Source organism: Bubalus bubalis, chromosome 5 (assembly GCF_019923935.1).
Source record: "Bubalus bubalis isolate 160015118507 breed Murrah chromosome 5, NDDB_SH_1, whole genome shotgun sequence".
NCBI classification, from domain to species: Eukaryota; Metazoa; Chordata; class Mammalia; order Artiodactyla; family Bovidae; genus Bubalus; species Bubalus bubalis.
This window is the reverse complement of record NC_059161.1, coordinates 117,794,151-117,813,295: the sequence shown is the minus strand read 5'-3', so window position 1 is coordinate 117,813,295 and position 19,145 is coordinate 117,794,151. Positions and strand designations below refer to the sequence as shown.

At 51.2% G+C, this 19,145-nt stretch overlaps 1 protein-coding gene across 1 annotated transcript; it reads right to left on the bottom strand.

Annotated features, from left to right (window-relative positions):
- Nucleotides 1–7,468: 7,468 nt before the first annotated feature.
- MS4A10 (membrane spanning 4-domains A10) lies at nt 7,469–14,944 on the bottom strand. The gene is made up of 7 exons (XM_044943968.2): nt 14,747–14,944; nt 14,139–14,258; nt 12,789–12,845; nt 10,638–10,766; nt 9,275–9,385; nt 8,665–8,717; nt 7,469–8,289 (listed from the first exon to the last, which is right to left on the bottom strand). Exons 1-7 carry the CDS (start codon nt 14,942–14,944, stop codon nt 7,974–7,976), a joined length of 984 nt encoding a protein of 327 aa, XP_044799903.2. The 3' UTR covers nt 7,469–7,973.
- Between the last annotated feature and the right edge of the window lie 4,201 nt (nt 14,945–19,145).

The following is a 19,145-nucleotide window of genomic DNA, read 5'->3' as shown; positions in this document are numbered from 1 at the left end:
GTGTACCTGACCCCTGAAAGGCTCTGAGTTTTAGACCCTTAAAATGAACAGCAGGAATTTCCCTGGTGCTCCAGAGGTTAAGAATCCATGCTTCAGCTGCAGAGGGCACAGGTTTGATCCCTGGTTGGGGAAATAAGATCCTGCAAAGTGAGGGAAAAAATAAATAAAAATAAAATAACAGAAAAAAAAAAAACATGTATTCATATCAGTTAATTTAAAAAAGAGGGGTCACACTCTGAGAGCCAGTGTGTTATGAGGGAGAGGAGTGTGGGTAAGGGGGTTCCACAGAGGTGTATGAAGCGGGTGCACTCTGGGGCTGGGGGCTTTCCAGGCAGAAGAACCAGACAGACAGTGGAGTGGAGACACAGGACTCTGTGTGTCAGGGGAGGGGGACACAGATGTCCTGTGGTTGCAGTGTGGCAATTCTGGAAAGGAGAGGAGAAGAATGGTGGGGTCCTCTAGCAGCTGCAAAGACCACTCTGGAGGTATGTGTGTGTAACAGACTAATTTCCCAGGCTTCCTTCTGGGCCCCAGAAACCAGCTGCTCCCCTAAGGCCAGGGGCGTGCTCTCTGGAATCACAGGTGAGTGGGCCCCCAATGAGTCAGGCTGCCAGGGGACCCCCTGCTCCCATCTTCCTTCCTTCCTTCCCCTTCCTCAGAGCCTCCTAAGCCAAGTTCTCCCAGACAAGAGGGAAGGTCCAGCTCCTGGGAACTCCTCCAGAGGGATTTCTCAGGGATTTGGGGTAGAGGTACAGTTAATCTTCACTTCCAGGGTCTGTTTGTTCCCATTTCCTTGAACCCAGCTCTTGGAATTGTGGCAGCTTATGTCATGGCTACAGCCTGGTTATCATGTAGTTAACGTCTTCCACCTGGTGCGGGTTTCAGTATTTACAAGACAGCTCACAGGATATTGCTCAGAGTATTATCTATAGCCCTTAAGAAGGAACTAAATGTCCTTGACTATGCTTAATGACTCAACTATTATTATTTAGTCTTGTTGGACTGTTTTCCTTTGTTTCTGCATATTCTTGCCTCTCAGATTAAACTTATTCTTTGGCTAAAGGTTTTCCTCTTCATACTGTTCATGGGGGCTCTCAAGGCAAGGACACTGGAGTGGTTTGCCATTCCCACCTCCAGTGGACCATGTTTTGTCAGAATGCTTCACTATGACCAGTTCATCCTGGGTGGCCCTGCACAGCATGGCTTGTAGCTTCATTGACTTACACAAGCCCCTTCGCAATGACAAGGTAGTGATCCATAATGGACATGAATTTGAGCAAACTCCAGGAGACAGTGAAGGACAGGGAAGGCTGGCATGCTGCAGTCTGTGGGGTCGCCAAGAGTCGGACATGACGTAGCAACTGAACACCAACAACAAAGGCTGTCTGCAGACAAAAAGCAGCCTGAGAACACGTGAGACAAGGACCACAGGGTCCTGCTCTGTTTCCCCATCACCTTGTCCACAAGCTGATGCCCCAGAGTGAGCCCTGATGGAAGTGGATGTGCTGCTCCCTGGTTGGTCTGGTTTGACTTACCTGGACTTCAGGTAATTGATGGCATTTGAGGACAAGTCCCTACTCGACTTGGACCCTGCATGATTGTCTTAGCCTGCTCAGGCTGCTGTAATAGAGGACCATAGACTGGGTAACTCAACCAGCATATATTTATTTCTCCAGCTACTGCAGCCTGGAAATCTGACTTCAGGGTGTTAACATGTTAGGTTCTGGTGAGGGCCCCCTTACTGGTCTGCAGCCGGCTGCCTTCTCAATGTATCTTCACATAGTCAAGAACAGATAAAGAATGGGACTTCCCTGATGGTTAAGAATCTGCCTTCCAATGCAGGGGATGCAAGTTCAGTCTCTAGTCTGGAAATTAAGATTCAACGTGCCTCAGGGAAAATAAGCCTGCTTGCCACAACTAAAGAACCTGCGTGTGCCAACAAAAACTCAGTGCAGACTGCCCAAAAAAGAACAGAGGGAGTTGCAAGGTCTTTCCTGTCTCTTCTAAGGGCACTAATCCCATCATGAGGACACCACCCTCATGACCTAAGGACCCCCCAGAAACCCCATCTCCAATACCATCACATGGGGGATTAGAGTTTCAAATGTGAATTTGGGTGGAGACACAAACATTCAGTCCCTGTGCGTATTAGTCGCTCAATCATGTCTGACTCTTTTTGACCCCATGGACTGTAGCCCACCAGGCTTCCTTTGTCCATGGAATTCTTCAGGCAAGAATACTGGAGTGGGTTGCCATGCCCTTCTCCAGGGGATCTTCCTGACCCAGGGATCGAACCCAGGTCTCCTGCATTGCAGGCATATTCTTTACCATTTGAACCACCCAGGAAGATTTTATCTGACCTTCACTGACTTTGGGCATTAACATCTTTGTAAAGGGGACTTCCTACATGTGGAGGCCGTAATTCCCTCTGCCCTCCCTCCAGTGCCTTTGCCCACACCATTTCCCTCTGTCAGGACACAATTGCCCCGTGTGAGGCTCAGCAAGTTCTCCAGTCCTCCTGCAGCATGGCCCTGACTGCCCTGTCCCCTCTGTGTTTCCACCACACCCTGCCCTGTGTGTCCTAATTTCATATGTTGTCCTGTGTTTATTTCTCACTCCCCACAGCCATTCAAGAAGGGCTTTTCCGTCTGTTTCAAGGAGGTGAAGGGGCTGGACTTGGCAGTCAATCAAACAAAGGCTTGAGTCCCACTTCTGCCACCTAGGAGTTGCATTACACAACCTCTTGAGGCTGCAGTGATCTGTAAAATTGGGGCAACCCCAGACCTTTCCTTATAAGATCCTGGAAGGCTAAGAGATGGTGCTAACTAATTGGTCAGTCACCTCTGACATAAATAAACCGACAAACAGAGGGAGCACTGCAGAGTGGTCATCAGTTCAGGGTCTGGCATCTGACTGAGGATAATTTCTGGTTCTACCACCCCCTTGCTGTGTGACTTCAGTAAATTAAGTAACCTCTCTGTGTTTGAGTTTCCTCAACTGTAAACTCGTTTTTGTGAGGATTTCTTATAAAAGAACTAGGATGGTGGCTGGTGCAGTGAAAACACTCAATCAAGGTTAGTTGCTGGAGCAGAATAAAATTCCTTAACGTGTGGTTGTTTGCAGGTGATTCCTCTTCGCACCAGCCAAAGATAATTCTATGTCTACCCCTCTCTGCAACTTCTTTGTGTCTGTGTGTCTGGGATAACTTAGAAGGTGTCAGTTTGGTGAGGCTACTGTTGCTGGTTATTCAATCAAACACTAATCTGGGTGTGGCTGTGAAGGTATTGTGTGGCTGTGATTGAATCCACAGTCAGTTGACTGTTAGGTAAGGGAGATTTTCCTGGATAACCTGGGTGGGATCTGATCCAATCAGTTGAAAGGATTCCCTGGTGAAGAAGAAACTCCCCCGTGCATGGCAGATCCAAGCCTGGAAGATCCAGCATGTCCTTCCTGACTGTCCGCCCAGCCCCACAATCCTAGGAGCCAATTCTCTGCAACAAATCTCAATGTGTATCTCCCACCAGCTCTGTTTCTCCTGGCATGGGCCTGGCACTGAGCAGGCAGTTTGCTACTGGATGAATTCAGGGCAGCAGGATGCTAGGAAGGGAGCGGGGAGGCTCCCTTCCTAGGAAGTGATGGCAGCCCTCTGGAGGTGGTGGGGAGGCGAAGGCAAGGGATGAAGGCTGAGGCAGCACAAACCCTATGCCCGGGAAAGCCCTTCCTCTGTTCAGCACTGGGCAGTCTTCAGTCCTCCATTAACACAACCTCCAGAGAAAAGGCTGAGCCGCACCCCGTCCCTGTCTCTGCCCACCCCGTGTTTCACATCAGGTCCCTGTTACATTCTTCCTAACCCCTCTTGGTTTCCCTTCCAGCAGTTAGGTGTCTATTGGTGTGATTGTTTGATTACTACCTGTCTCCCCCACCAGAATCTAATCTCAAAGAGCTTGAGGACTGTGTAAAGGTTTGCTGGGGGTGGTCCTCTCCCCTCTCTAGAGGTAGAGCAGGTGAACTGTAGTCTTTACCTGTGGAAAGAGGGAGTGAATGAATGCGAGGCTGCCCTGCCTCCATCACCTGCCTTGAGGACAGGGGTGCAAAGTGGGAGTGTGGGGAAGGAGGAGGGGCATGACTTGGTGGTTTCTCCAGTTCTCCAGTAGGGGTGGGGTTAGCATTCGCAATTACCCTACAGACAGGAGACCATAGATTTGGGGAAAGATTAGGGTGGGGTGTCTGCAGTTAGTGATCAGCCTTGTTCCTGCCCTTAGGCTCCCAGGAAAGAGGATGAACAAGGCTGTGGAGCACCACGTGGTGAGCGGGGCTGGAATTTGCTCCCACATCTCGACAGCCACGCTGCCCGTCACACCTTTTCTTTCATCTTTTCATTGTTAGTTGCTCAGTCATGTCCAACTCTTTGCAACCCTGTGGACTATAGCCTGCCAGGCTCCTCTGTCCGTGGAATTCTTCAGGCAAGAATACTGCAGTGGGTAGCCAGCCATTCTTTTCTCCAGGGGATCTTCCCGATCCAGGGATCAAACCCCAAGTCTCCCTCATTGTAGAAAGATTCTTTACTGTCTGAGCCACCAGGGCCTTTTTGGCTTCTCAAAGACCATGTTTGTCTCAAACATTTGCATGGCTCTTGGCTGTCTGTGGTACTTCCATGGAGTCCAGTGACTTTTATCAATACTTCACTTTCTGTCCTAAAGCGAACTGCAACCTGCAGAAACTGCAGGTCAGAAGAGGAGGAAAAAGGTAAGTCGGTGACTGAAACCAGAGGTGACAACCAGAAGCAGCAACAGGGGAGGTGACAAAGCAGATAGGAGAATTTGAAGAACTTCAAATCCTGGGAATATTTGGTGCAAGGGCAAGTATTCTTTAGGGCATCCATGTACTTAGGAGTTTAATAAGACTGCACAGAGGATCCTATTCCAGGCAACTGAAAACCTGGGCTACAACCACTTGGGAAATGGTCTGTGTGGGAGGACAGAGCTCCCATGAGCTGCAAAGACTGACTTTGTTACGTAGCCAGGAATTGTAGCTGCCCACACCTGCAGGTCTCATCTGACCAGTGAAAGTGCAGGTCCCCGGGAGCAGGGGCCGTGCTAGAGCTGTGTTAGGGTAATGTCAGGAGGCAGCCCTTCAGTCTGGAGCCAGATTGTCTGTGTCCAAATCCCATCTCTGCCACTTGGTTTATTTTTTAAAAATTTAATTGAAGTATAGATGATTTACAATGCAGTGCTAATTTCTGCTGTACGGCAAAGTGACTCAGTTATACACATATGTATTCTATTAACTGTGGAAAATTCTGAAAGAGATGGGAATACCAGACCACCTGACCTGCCTCTTGAGAAATCTGTATGCAGGTCAGGAAGCAACAGTTAGAACTGGACATGGAACAACAGACTGGTTCCAAATAGGAAAAGGAGTACGTCAAGGCTGTATATTGTCACCCTACTTATTTAACTTATATGCAAAGTACATCGTGAGAAACGCTGGACTGGAAGAAACACACACTGGAATCAAGATTGCCGGGAGAAATATCAATAACCTCAGATATGCAGATGACACCACCCTTATGGCAGAAAGTGAAGAGGAACTAAAAAGCCTCTTGATGAAAGTGAAAGTGGAGAGTGAAAAAGTTGGCTTAAAGCTCAACATGCAGAAAATGAAGATCATGGCATTGGGTCCCATCACTTCATTGGAAATAGATGGGGAAACAGTGGAAACAGTGTCAGACTTTATTTTTTGGGGCTCCAAAATCACTGCAGATGGTGACTGCAGCCATGAAATTAAAAGACGCTTACTCCTTGGAAGGAAAGTTATGACCAACCTAGATAGCATATTCAAAAGCAGAGACCTTACTTTGCCAACAAAGGTGCATCTAGTCAAGGCTATGGTTTTTCCTGTGGTCATGTATGGATGTGAGAGTTGGACTGTGAAGAAAGCTGAGCACCACAGAATTCATGCTTTTGAACTGTGGTGTTGGAGAAGACTCTTGAGAGTCCCTTGGACTGCAAGGAGATCCAACCAGTCCATTCTGAAGGAGATCAGCCCTGGGATTTCTTTGGAGGGAATGATGCTGAAGCTGAAACTCCAGTACTTTGGCCACCTCATGTGAAGAGTTGACTCATTGGAAAAGACTCTGATGCTGGGAGGGATTGGGGGCAGGAGGAGAAGGGGACGACAGAGGACGAGATGGCTGGATCGCATCACTGACTCGATAGACATGAGTCTGAGTGAACTCCGGGAGTTGGTGATGGACAGGGAGGCCTGGTGTGCTGCGATTCATGGGGTCGCAAAGAGTCGGACACAACTGAGCAACTGAACTGAACTGAACTGATATGCTTTTCCATTGTGGTTTTTCACAGGATATTGAATACAGTCCCTATGCTATAGAGTATTGTTGTTTATCTATCCTCTGTGTAATAGTTTATGTCTCTAATCCCAAACTCTCACTCCATCCTTCCCCCACTCACCTCTCCCTTAGAAACCACAGTCCAACCACAGACTCTATGTCTTTGAGTCTGTTTCTGGTTCGTAGATAGGTTCACTTGTGTAGTATTTTAGATTTCACATATAAGCGATAGCATATGGTATTCGTCTTTCTCTTTTTGACTTACTTCACTTAATAGGATAATCTCTAGGTCCATCCGTGTTGCTGCAAATGTATAGCTGGTTGCCTTTGGACAACCTGCTTAACTTCTCCGATCCTGCATGAAATGGAGATGGCAACAGAACCTACATCGTAGATTGATGGGAGGATTAGATGACATCATCAATGGCCCAGAGTCATAGCCCAGTAAGGATTCAAAGAGTGAGCTCTGCATATCCATGTGGAGAGCGTCCAGGTGGAGGAAGAGCAAGGGGATGGCTCAGAGGCAGGGGTGTACAGGGATGTGTGTGAGACCACCAGGAAGCCAGGTGGCGGTACAGAGTAGGCAAGAGGCAGAGGGAAGCAGGTGAGGTCACAGAGGTGGAGCAGCAAGTGGCTGTTGTTGCGTTTTTGTTTTTTTTTTTCTCACCCTGTTTGTGTGATTTTTGTGGTTGGCTTCTTTTTATGGAAAGATACTGACTTCCTGTTTGTTGCAGATACAAATTACCTGGCCAACTTTATTGTATGTGAGAAAAAGGGCAATTTAAGGAAACAAACAGAATACAGTACAATAAAGCAAACTCATGAAGACTGTTCCTGGATGACTGAAATTTGGGAAATGAGAAAGGTCAGTCTCTTCCCACCCCCTACCTCATTCACTCAGCCCAAGTAGGTGCAGAATTTTGAGGCTGAAACTTCACGACAACCTCAGATGTCACAACTGGGATTCTGAACTTGTCTCTGATCTCAGAGCTTTCCAGCTGATCATCTCACCCGCCCGCCACCTTACTGTACAGATGGAGACACTGAAGCTGGGATGGGGAGAGGGAGGGGCAGGGAGACACATTGACTGTTTGGTGGGAAGAACTGGTCAGTTTCTGTCTGACTCAATGCCTCTGCTGCCGCCCACCCCTCCCCCACCCCCCCGGAATCCAGGGATTCAGATGCCCAAGTTCTTGCAGAGACCTCTCGGTAGGATGAGTTGAGGGAAGATGGTGCCTCCCTGGGTTCTCAGGGACCTTCTCTGGCTCCACCCTCAGCCCCATGTGGACAGGTTCCTGGTGCACCCATCACTGACTGGGTGAAGAGACTGATGAAGAGCGTGCCGGGGGCTGCTGGCCCAGAAGTCCACTCTTGGGGCTTACCAGGTGGGTGGGCAGTTGCCTACTGTGCTCTGGTCCAGCAGAAATGTTACAGCAGATGGGGGCCTGGAGATTCCTTCTGGGCTGAGGGGCTGGACTGGGTCCTTGACTTGGCTACCAGCATGGGGCAGACATTTCTAGCAATGACAGTGTTTGCCCCTTCCTGGTAACTGCCCCTTGGAACCAGTTCATATTAGTCAGGAAGATGGGGTGAATTTGGACAGTGCAGGGATCCCAGGGCCTCTTCACCTCCTCTCCTGCTCGTCCTGCAGGTCACCTTGAGTGACGTCCTCATAGGACGGTGGAGGCATCATCGACTGCTCCTTGAGCTCCAATGGTGAGTCAGGGACAAGAGGCGAGTCATCCTCCTGCCAAAGAGAGAAGCCGCTGTCCCTGATGCTCCAATATGAGGAGCATGTGGTGATCAACAAAGCCCTTCCTGATGGCTCACTTGTTGGAGCCTCAAGTTCCCATGAAGGTGGGGAAACTGACACAAACAAGGCCCTTCTAGCTCTCTGATGACTTAACAAGAAGACTTTCTGCCAGACAGCCAGGCGATGACTGAGACAACTTATTTACTTGGTGTGAGTAAAACTCAAATGTAAAGTCATGTCAGTGCTATGTAAAAACTCAGAACATCATGACCCTAACATGAAAACAATTGAAGTGTTGACCTTGCAGAATTACAGGGAATTTAGACCATATATTTCCTTTTTTTTTTTTTTTTTTACAGTGTTCCACAGTTAAGATTATAATGTGAACTTCTTTTTCCCTTCAAAGAAATGAGTCTAGGATATCACTTCTGGGGTGGGGAGAGACTAGTTTTTTATTTCTAGATCTTTTTGGTCCCAGCCTGCCATTCTGCCAGCTTCACAAGTACTCGAGGTCTTGGATCTGGGTGAAACATGCCTCGGACTGAGTCCTGGATTTCCTTACAGGTGTTTGACCTTGGAAAGTGACATGGCCTCTCTAAGTTTCGGTTTACTTATCTGTAGAATGGGGGGAAGGTTAGTGCCCACTTCAAAGGGCAGTTGACAAGATTATGTTAAACAAGTCGTGTTTCTCTCACATGCTTAACAGAGAGGGTACTTGGTATCTCCGAAGTGCTCAGTCCCTGTGATCCCCCCTTTGCTGGCTCCCACTACAGCCACACCCCACAACATACTATGGCTCCACCAGCCTTCCCTGGCAGGTCTCTGAGCCATTGCCCCTGCTGTTCCCTCTACTATGGGTCCCTCTCCCATCCCACCTGCAGGGCCAGATCCTGCCTGTCTCCACGGATCTCCCTCATAAGCTCTCCAAGGGCTTGAGAGCTGGGAGCACTGTGGCCTGCTGGTCTGAGCATCCGTGGCCTTTCCTCCCCGGTGGCCCCCATTTTTCACCTTGAATTGGTGCCCTCCCCCGTCCCGTGCCTTATCTCCCCTACTAGACTGTGGGTTGCCTCTGTGTGTGGCCCAGCTTACTGATGGTAAGCTCCCCTTACTGCCTGATGCTCCCCTCTCTTTGCCCTCTGTAGCCTCGTTCCCCATCTCCTGGAGGCCCTCACCTCTGCAGACAGGCGGGCATCCCTGTATGCCACGATAGCCATGAGCCCCGGCAGGAAGACCTCCACACAGGTGACACAGAGCAGGGCCAGCACTAGCCTCTGGATGTGGACCTGTGAGGGAGAGCGGGGAGGGAGAGGCAGGTGAGCCTCCGCTGGGTGTCTGCACCCATCACCTGGGCACGGGCAGCGGTCAGACCTGCCAGCAAGGACAGTGGGATTTCAGCTCCCAGGTGTGCCCAGTAGGCAGGACGTGGCTCTGCTCTATGCCCAGTACCAGGCACCCATGGGTCCTTGGTGCACAGTGTTTGAGGACTGAGGTTTTCTCGTGGGCCCCTGGTAGAATGGCAAGTGGACTTCAGCATCATCTCATCCAATCCCACTTAGATGGGGATATCTAAGCTCAGGGAGAAGCAGCATCGCTTATAGCAGGGGAGGGGAAGAACTGGGTTGAGGATCACCATACAGCTGGGATATCTCTTGGGACCACAAGCATCCAGTAGGGAATGTGTGCATGTGTGTGTCTGTGCATGCGTGTCCACATGTGTGCTCAACCTGTGTGAGCATGGTGGAGGGCGATAAGGAATAGTGAACCATCGTGGTCAGAACACTTGGAAACTGACCTTGAGGCCAGCAGCCACCCACATGGAACAACTGGCCCACCTTCTGCTTCAGGAGTGCGTGCGTGCGTGCTAAGTTGCTTCAATCGTGTCTGACTCTTTGCAACCCCGTGGACTGTAGCCCACCAGGCTCCTCTGTCCGTGGGATTCTCCAGGCAAGAATACTGCAATGCATCCTCAAGCCCTCCTCCTGGTTCAGGGGAGGCTGTGGCTAAAAAAGCACTGAGCTTGAAGTCTAGACCCCACTGAGTCCTCACTGCACCCCTGCCTTGCTATGTGATCTTGATCCACTAGTTTAGCTTCTCTGGACTTCAGTGTTCACTTCCATAAAATGGGGGTAACAAAGTGAGCTCGGCCAGCTCCGCAAGGCTGCTGTGAGGTTCAGTTATTGGGGTCACTGGGGCTATGCTATTTATAGAGCCTTGAACAAGAAATCAGCAGTCCTAGATTATGGTCCTGAATTTGCTGCCAACTTGCTACTTGACCTCAGGCAGGCCCCTCCCCCTCTCTGGGCTTCCGTTTCCTCAATGATTAAAGTGGGAGCCGTGAGTCCAGGCCCTGTTCAGCTCCTTGATGCCAACCAGCAAGAAGGCCAATATCATCTCTGTACCTTGGGGTGGGGGGATGGGCTGGCCACCCATGCTGGGCTCCAGATGAGGTTCTCTGAGAGCTAGAAACTTCCTCTGAGCCAAGCCCAAGGCAGGCTTTCCTGGGAGTCAGAGGACCCTTGGGGGTCGGGCACTCACAGTATCAGTGGGGTACGGTTTCCAGATGGGGAACTCAAATGGAGTCTCCAGAAAGAGGTCCTTGGCAATAACAAAGAGCCCAGCCAGCACACAGAGGAAGCTGATGGAGTTTGCTACCAGGCACGCCTTCTATAAGCAAAGAAGAAATAACAATCATTGTCCAAAGGCTACAGACGGGGTCTAAGTCCTCTTCCCTGGCCAGCCAGTAGCTCACTCTGGGACATTCAGGAAAACACTGCCCATCTCTGGGCCCGAGGCTCCTCACGCCAACATGGCTTTCTGAGCCAGCCGACCACCAAGGAGGCCCCCACCAGCCCTCATCTTATATGGTGGGGTCCCCAAGCTCTGGGTTCTAATGCCTGATGATCTGAGGTAGAGCTGACGTAGTCATAGCAATAAAGTGAAAAGTGAAAGTGAAGTCGCTCAGTCGTGTCTGACTCTTAGCAACCCCATGGACTGCAGCCCACCAGGCTCCTCAGTCCATGGGATTTTTCCAGGCAATAAATGGTGCGATAAATGTAATGTTTTTTGAATCATTGCAAAAACTCCCTGCCCAGCCCCCAGTCTGTGGAAAAAAAGATTGGGGACCACTGTTCCCATGGGATCACGAGAAGCAAAGGACTGCCGCTGGGTCCCTAGGTTTTGTAACAAAGAAGTATGTTCCATCTCCCTCTCAAAGCTGTCTCCAGTCATCTTGGCATCAGATATGCCAACTGATGATGCTTGCAATGCCGGAGACCTGGGTTCTATCCCTGGGCTGGGAAGATCCCCTAGAAAAGGGAACGGCTACCTTCTCCAGTATTCTGGCCCAGAGAATTCCTTGGACTGGATAGTCCACAGGGTTGCCAAGAATTGGACATGACATGTCCAATGAGCGACTTTCACTTTCATTTTCTCAGGCATCCAAATGCCCCCCTCCTCCACAGGAAAGGACAGGACGAACCCCGAAGGTCCCCTATCCTCTCTCACTCAAGTCTGCCTCCTCCCCCACCCACCATGGCTCCTGAAATGCCTCTGCTCATCCTTATCTTGGGTTATTTGTGCATTATTCCATGAGCCTCTTGCCAAGTGCAAACTCCTGTAACAGGGAAAGAGTATGAACATAAGGCTCTTCCAAGCCCTTGTGCTAGAATGGATTTCTCTGCAGTAGGTATTTCCCTAGGCTCAGGTGTAGGAAGTGGGGAGGCTTTTGGTTCTGCAAGGGGCCCAGCCCAGGAGGAAGAGCCAGGGCTTTGCCGAGCATCTCCTGCCTCTGCTCTGGGTAAATGGCACTATACCCTTCTGATGTGATCCCTGAAAGGGCAGAGGGCAGCTACCGCCAAGCCCAGGCTGGGGGGCCATGAGTGTGGACCCAGCCAGGGCTTGGGGGTGGAGGGTGGGCTGAGGCCATGACACAGGATTGGTGGGATGGTCCTTCCATCCCCTATCCACCTCCATCCACCCAGGCTTGTGAGGGTGCCCACTCTGCCTCCCTCGGCCACCCCAGGCTAGAAAGATGCTCAGACACCTGCTGCCCAAGCTTAGTGCATGGGAGAGGGAGACAGGAGGTCTAAGGAGCTGTGGGGACACAGAAGCCAGCCATGGCAGATCAGGGAAGACTATCTGGAAGAGGAGACATGTAAGCTGACCCTTGAAGAATGATCAGAAGGAAAGTCAAAGCCAGGAGAGAATGCCCAGTGGGGAGAGGGTAAGGTACTCTGGCAGAAAATAGCACAGAGCAGGCAAGAAACAGTTGTGTCTGGCTGGGCCCTAGAGGTGAGAGGTTGGTGGACTCCCAGCTGTGACCTGGCCTTCGGGACTCACAGACTTGCTGACATGGGAGGTAAGCCGAGGGCACAGGGGAGCCAAGGGGTGATTGCCAGAATAGTCACCCAGGCTGCTGGGTGAACAGGCTGGCTGACACCTCCAGGCCTGGCCTGATGGGACGGTGGCCAGACCTGGGGTGGAGGAAGGGCAGCAGGTGGAGAGAACGGCAGGGAGTCGGGGTGAGAGACAGACCCCCACGACAGGGGCTTTTCTGCTTGGACCCACTGTACCCGCTTCTGGCAAATCCTGGCAAACTGCCTCTGGAATCCCTACTACACATGATGCCCTTTGTGACATTAGCCCAGCCTTGGGATGGGAGAGAACAGTCTTAACCCTCCAACTTACCAGATAATTTTTCTGAAACGACTCCATTGTTATTGCCAAGATCCCGGAAATGAGGAACTGAGGAACAGATTTGAAACAGTCTTAAGGGAGAGGCTGGGGTTCCTTGAAACCCACAAATTCCCTTCCCACTATGATCTTAAAAAAAGACAACCTGTGGGGGCTGGTGGGATAGGGAACATCATTCCTCCAACAAAGGGAGCTCACCTGCCCCCACGTGGTCCATCCCAGGCCCCACTCCAGCCAGGCTACTCTTCTCTCCTGCTTTCCTAGTGTAGCAGCCCAGACCACCCCTCTGCAAGCAACTGAACTATGGCTTCCACTCCAAGCCTCGCTCCCTTCCTGGATCCTACAGTTTGGAGGATATTAGCTCTTGGTTCCAGGGTCTCTGGTATTTTTCTGAGATTATTCTTTCATATGTGTGCTGAGTGCCTTCTATGCACCCATCACTGGGAGCACAGGGATGGGTAGGCACTCATGTAGGGACAGTAGTTTCTATGCTGTGCACAGAAAGCTCAGGTGGGAGCTGTGGGGTCAGAGAACTGAAGCGGCAGCAGGCGAGGGGCCAGGACACGTGTCTAGGAGGGTGTCTGGGAGCTGGTACTAGGTGTGGAAGCAGGACTCCACTGTGACCCAGGATGGAAGAGGATGCCCTGGGGAGCCTCCAGGGAAGGTGTGGGCAGTGGTCTCCTCTCTCCTCCCACCCTGGCCAACAGCCTTGTGCCCTGCAGACTGGCCCTGACAGAGACTCTGGGCACCAGGGATGTGTGGCCAGATCCAAAGGCCTCCGAGGAAGCCTGGGGAAGGTGCAGCTGCCCCAGCTCACACTCACCCTCCTCTGTGCTGGATAAACTTGGTAATTAGAGGAGGGTGCCAAGATCTTCCCTGGTAGCCACCATTAAAGCATTAAAGCATTAAAGCCAGCATTAAAGCATCCACCTGCAATGCAGGAGACCTGGGTTCAATCCCTGGGTCAGGAAGACCCCTTGGAGGAGGAAATGGCAACCCACTCCAGTATTCTTGCCTGGAGAATCCCATGGACAGAGGAGCCTGGCAGACTACAGTCCACAGGGTAGTAAAGAGTCAGACATGACTGAAGCAACTCAGCAAGCATGCACACTGAGAGCCCGGGGGCTGCTCTCTTGGGCTGCAGGCCCGCAGGAGCCCCTGGGAAGAAGCTGCTTCCGGTGTGACTGAGAGAGTGGACGTGGAGCGTGGAGGCTGTGCAGGGGCCGAGGCTGCCTCGCTGCTATTCATTCACTGCCCCCAACCTTGCACCCCCTCCCAAAAGCCAGGTCCTCTGGGCCTGCCTGTGCATCCCCAAAGCCGGCCCATATTTTGACATCTACTCACAGAGGCAGCCCCCCAGAATGGATACCAACACTTCTGGACCACCAGGTGAAGGTTCTGGACAGCAGCCACCAGGTAACCTCCAATGAACAAGTACACCAGAGCGATGACCACATGGACGGCCTGGGCGAGACAGGGGCAGGGGACAGAGAGCCGCTGTCAGGGAACTGGCCCTAATGGAGTTGGTTGAGCTCCTGGACCAGCGAGCTGCACAGAGCTCACTTCCTGCCTTCTAAGGATCCTGGTGGGCCTGCAAGGAAGGACCACTTCTCGGGAAGGCAGGTGGGAGTCACATACCTGTCCTACCACTTGTGGCCATGGCAGTGTCTCTGGGGGCTGAGGTGGAGGGGATGGGAAAGAGGGGGAAGGAGAAGAAGCTTCTTCTACTGAGGCTTCTATGAGCCACACTGAGCCAGTGTCATGTGGATGTAGACTGCCTCTCCCATCCCTCCATGGAATTTTAAATCTTAGAATGAGTGTTAAGCACTGTCTCAATCCCCCTCCATCCTCAGGTCTCCTTGCATTACCACCCCCACCCCGGCACCATGTGCCCCCTCTACTCCATTCCCTCCCCGGACCACAGCACCGCACTGCAGGAAATGGACACTCACGCCCAGCTCCTTGAGAACGTGGCTACTCTTCCTGGGCTTCTCCTGGTGCCAGTTTGGAGGTGGGAGGTCAGGCTGGGTCACCTTCTGAGGTAGATCTGTCAGGTCAGGTGGGGTAGGGCTGAGGGCCTTCTCTGATGGGTGTCCTTCAGCTTCCGACCTGGGAGTAACTGTGGATGCTCCATCGACTGCTGCTGCCATGACTCCAGCTGAGGACCTGGCTGCTGGCCAAGGAGAAAGGCTAGGTCAAAACTGTCTTATTTCCTGGGCTTGTGCCTGGGTGCCTGTCCCGTCTGCCCTCTGGATCAGGACTTTCCAGAACAGCAGCTGGCATGAACTTGCTTTGACCTGGAATCCACTGGGTCCAGGAATGGGGAGAAGCTGACTCACAGCCTCTGCCCCTTCTAGGGCAGAAAGACGAGGACCAGACACACTTCCCCATCATTGCAAGACAGATGGACCCCCACCCAAACTGGATGACTGCAGTTTGGTCAAGAGCCCAGGGTGCAGGAGGCTTGGGCAAGTGGGGATATCTTTGTAACCAGACCCCCCATCCATTGGCTTCAGTTCAGTTCAGTTCAGTTGCTCAGTCATGTCCAACTCTTTGTGACCCCATGGACTGCAGCACGCCAGGCTTCCCTGTCCTTCACCAACTCCTGGAGCTTACTCAAACTCATGTCCATCGAGTTGGTGATGCCATCCAACCATCTCATCTTCTGTCGTCCCCTTTTCCTCCTGCCTTCAATCTTTCCCAGCATCTGGGTCTTTCCCAATGAGTTGGCTCTTTGCATCAGGTGGCCCGAGTATTGGAGTTTCAGCTTCAGCATCAATCCTTCCAATGAATATTCAGGACTGATTTCCTTTAGGATGGACTGTTTTGATTTCCTTGCAGTCCAAGGGACTCTCAAGAATCTTAAGCATAAGTTCTTCGGTGCTCAGCTTTCTTTATAGTCCAACTCTCACATCCATATATGACTACTGGAAAAACCATAGCTTTGACTAGATGGACCTTTGTTAGCAAAGTAATGCCTTTGCTTTTTAATATGCTATCTAGATTGGTCATAACTTTTCTTCCAAGGAGCAAGCGTCTTTTAATTTCCACTGGATTAGGATGAGCCAAAACAAGGCAGATGGGAACCAAATAATTGTCCTACCACCTGAGGTGATGGTGGTGGCTCTTGGGTGTGGGGCATTAGGGAATGGAAGGGAAGGAAACTTCTGCTGAGGGCTTACAAGGAGCCAGCAGGGAGCCAGGAAGCCATTTAGCAATGACAATAAATCAACATTTACTAGAGTTTTCTCTGTTGCAAGCACCAGGATGAGCATTTTATATGCATTACCTGATTGTATCCTCATCTCAACCCTATGGGTTGTCCTTCCTTCCATTTTGCAGATAGGACTCAGGTTAAGCTGCCTGACGAAGGTCACACAGCCAGTGAATGACTGGACTGGGACTCAGAGCTTGGCAGACTGGCTCCAGAGTTTGGGGGCCTCCATCTTTTATGCACAGTTGCCTTAATAAATAAAAATGAATGCTCTGGATGTTTTAACAGGCATGAGAAAGGGGTTGGGGGAAAACTTTGCAGGAGGCTGAAAGTGCCACTTGCTGAGGGGCTGGATGACTCTATTGTGGGGCAATAGAGGGCCTGGGGGCTTCCTGGTGACTCCGTGAGAAACAAGTTGGTGGGGGGAGCTGGGTTTGGGTTGTTTCCATTCTTTCTAGTTAAAAAATAAGGTGGGGGAGGTCACATTCCTCTTGATATTAATTCTGTGTGAATTCAGGAGATCCTGCTTGGGCATCCATATTTTGCTGTTTTCGTATCAAGGAGTTAGGGATGCAGGAAGAGGGAAAGAAGCTGGGAGGCTCAAGTAGCCCAGGTGACTAGATCCTGGACTGCGAGTCCTTTAGAGCCAAAGGGCTGGATGGGGCCCCAGGGTTGATGAGCACCAGCTCCATGGAGGCACCATGCGGGAAGGCATTTTTGCATGCTGACCTCCCTCGATTCTCAGGAAGCTGATTAACTCTATTCCATAGAAAAGGAAGGAGGTTTAGAGAGGTCAAGTGCTTTGGCCAAAGTCACACAAGCAAGGAAGTGCCTGGGATTAGGACTGTGTGTATTGGTCCGACTCCAGCACTCTGTGCCCAGGCTGCTGGGATGTGTGAGCAGTATCTCCACCGGCCTGTGGTGACAACCCCTGGTTTAGTGGGGATGGTTGAGGAGGCTGGGCCCCCCTCCTGGCTGGGCTCCAGAAGCAGAGCCCAGAGACATGTGGTGGCATGACTCTGTTCTGGGACCTGGGCCAGCTCTGCAAGGGAATCCACCCCTATGTCAGTCTCCAGAGCCCCTCTGGCACAGAGAGCTGGACCCAGGGGTATGGTTGGTGGCAGAGGCCAGTATCATCATCCACTGACTGTAACCAGATTTCTCCCCTGCACCTGGACACGCAGAACCTAGACCTGAGCCTCGGTGCCACTGGGAAGCACAAAAGAAGGAAGACTTCTTGGAGGAGGCATCTTGGATGAGACAGGTTGTTCAGGGAGATAGTGAGTGTCCCATCACTGGAAGGGTGCTTCTACTTGGCTTTCATTTTTCGGGAATCCAGAGTAACCTTTCTCAAAGTACATTCCATGGAACACTGGTCCTAATGGATCAGTAGCAAAAGGGTTCCATGATGAAATAAGTTTGGGAAACCCTGGATATCTATCTTCATTCCACTCTTTAGCATGTTAAAGGCTCTGAGAATTCCTGCAATGGAATAACTTTACTGTAATATTTACGGCATTTCCCAAACTTAAAAGGCCATGATAAATGAACATTTTTTTTCTCATAGTCCAATGATTTTACACACTTGGTACTCTGTGGGGAATATTTATGGGCAAGTGGCCCTAAACTTATAAACTTTAAATTCTGGTCTTCTTTGTGGCTCAGATGGTAAAGAATCTACATGCAATGTGGGAGAACCAGGTTCGAACCCTGGAGAAGGAAATAGCCACCCAATCCACTATTTTTGTCTGGAGAATTCCATGGACAGAGGAGCCTGGTAGGTTATAGTCCACAGGGTTGCAAAGAGTTGGACGTGACTGAGCGACTAACACTTACACTTCCGCCCTCTTTTCGATTTTCTCATGTGCATATCATGGTGGAGGCAGGGACTGGACTGTGGTCTCTAGGGTCACTTCCAACTCAGTAATTTTCTCATGAGGCAGAAGGAACTTTAAACAGCAGGAGGGGAGAGAGGTACAAAGGGCAGGTGTAGATAACCAAAGTCTCTTGTTTGTGAAGCTGAGATCCTGCTCTCTAAGAAGGATGTGGACTCTGGGTCCTCAGGAGGCAGGTGCCCTGTTGTCCTGTCCACTGCACCACCAGAACCTGGCATAGGCTGTTCTGGGGTGGAGGTGGCTGGGAGGGGAGATGGCTGGAGACTGTCGTGGGAAGTGGGAGGGACATATTTAGCCTTGACCCCTCTCCAGTCCCCTCAGCCGGCTTAGGACTCCCAGGTCCAGCCAGCCTGACACCCCAGGGAACCAACCAGGGCCCAAATGTATCTCCTTTGTACCTTCAGCTCCCAGGGGCAGGGCAGGCAAGGACAGTGGGAGGCAGGACCCTCCAGCACCACCCTCTTCCCAAAGAATGGTCCAGATCATGCTGCTGCTGCTGCTGCTAAGTCACTTCAGTCATGTCTGACTCTGTGAGACCCCAAAAACAGGAGCCCACCAGGCCCCCCTGTCCCTGGGATTCTCCAGGCAAGAATACTGGAGTGGGTTGCCATTTCCTTATCCAATGCATGAAAGTGAAAAGTGAAAGTGAAGTCACTCAGTTGTGTCGGACTCTTAGCGACCCCATGGACTGCAACCTACCAGGCTCCTCCGTCCATGGGATTTTCCAGGCAAGAGTACTGGAGTGGGTTGCCATTGCCTTCTCCAGGTCCAGATCATGAGCGCTAGACAAACCTGGCTCTGTTCCCATGAACCTTGACCTTGGGCAAGTCAAATGAGATGATAACATTTCAGCATCTTAGTCTCCTCATTGTTATGTAAGGATAGCTGGTGCCTATCCTGGGGGTGGGGGTGGGGGTGGGGTGGGGCTGTGAGGGCTAAGCAAGGTAACATGTGTAACATGCAGGGCCTGATGCTGGCCGGCATCACCTCTGCCTACTGCGTGCCTAGAATACTGCCATTGGGCTCCACTTTGTCCTGACTGGTTCTCTGTTAAGATCTGAGACACCCTGGTCTCATTATCAGGAGGGGTGATCGTGGGGGGAGACAGCATGAGAGCTCTGGGCTCTGGGGGTCGGGGAGAGGGATATGGGGAGGGAAGGAGAGCACCACGAATATAGAGCTAGTGCTCGAAGATTTATCTCCAGAGTCCTGAGCTTAACACCACAGGGACCCAGGCAGCAG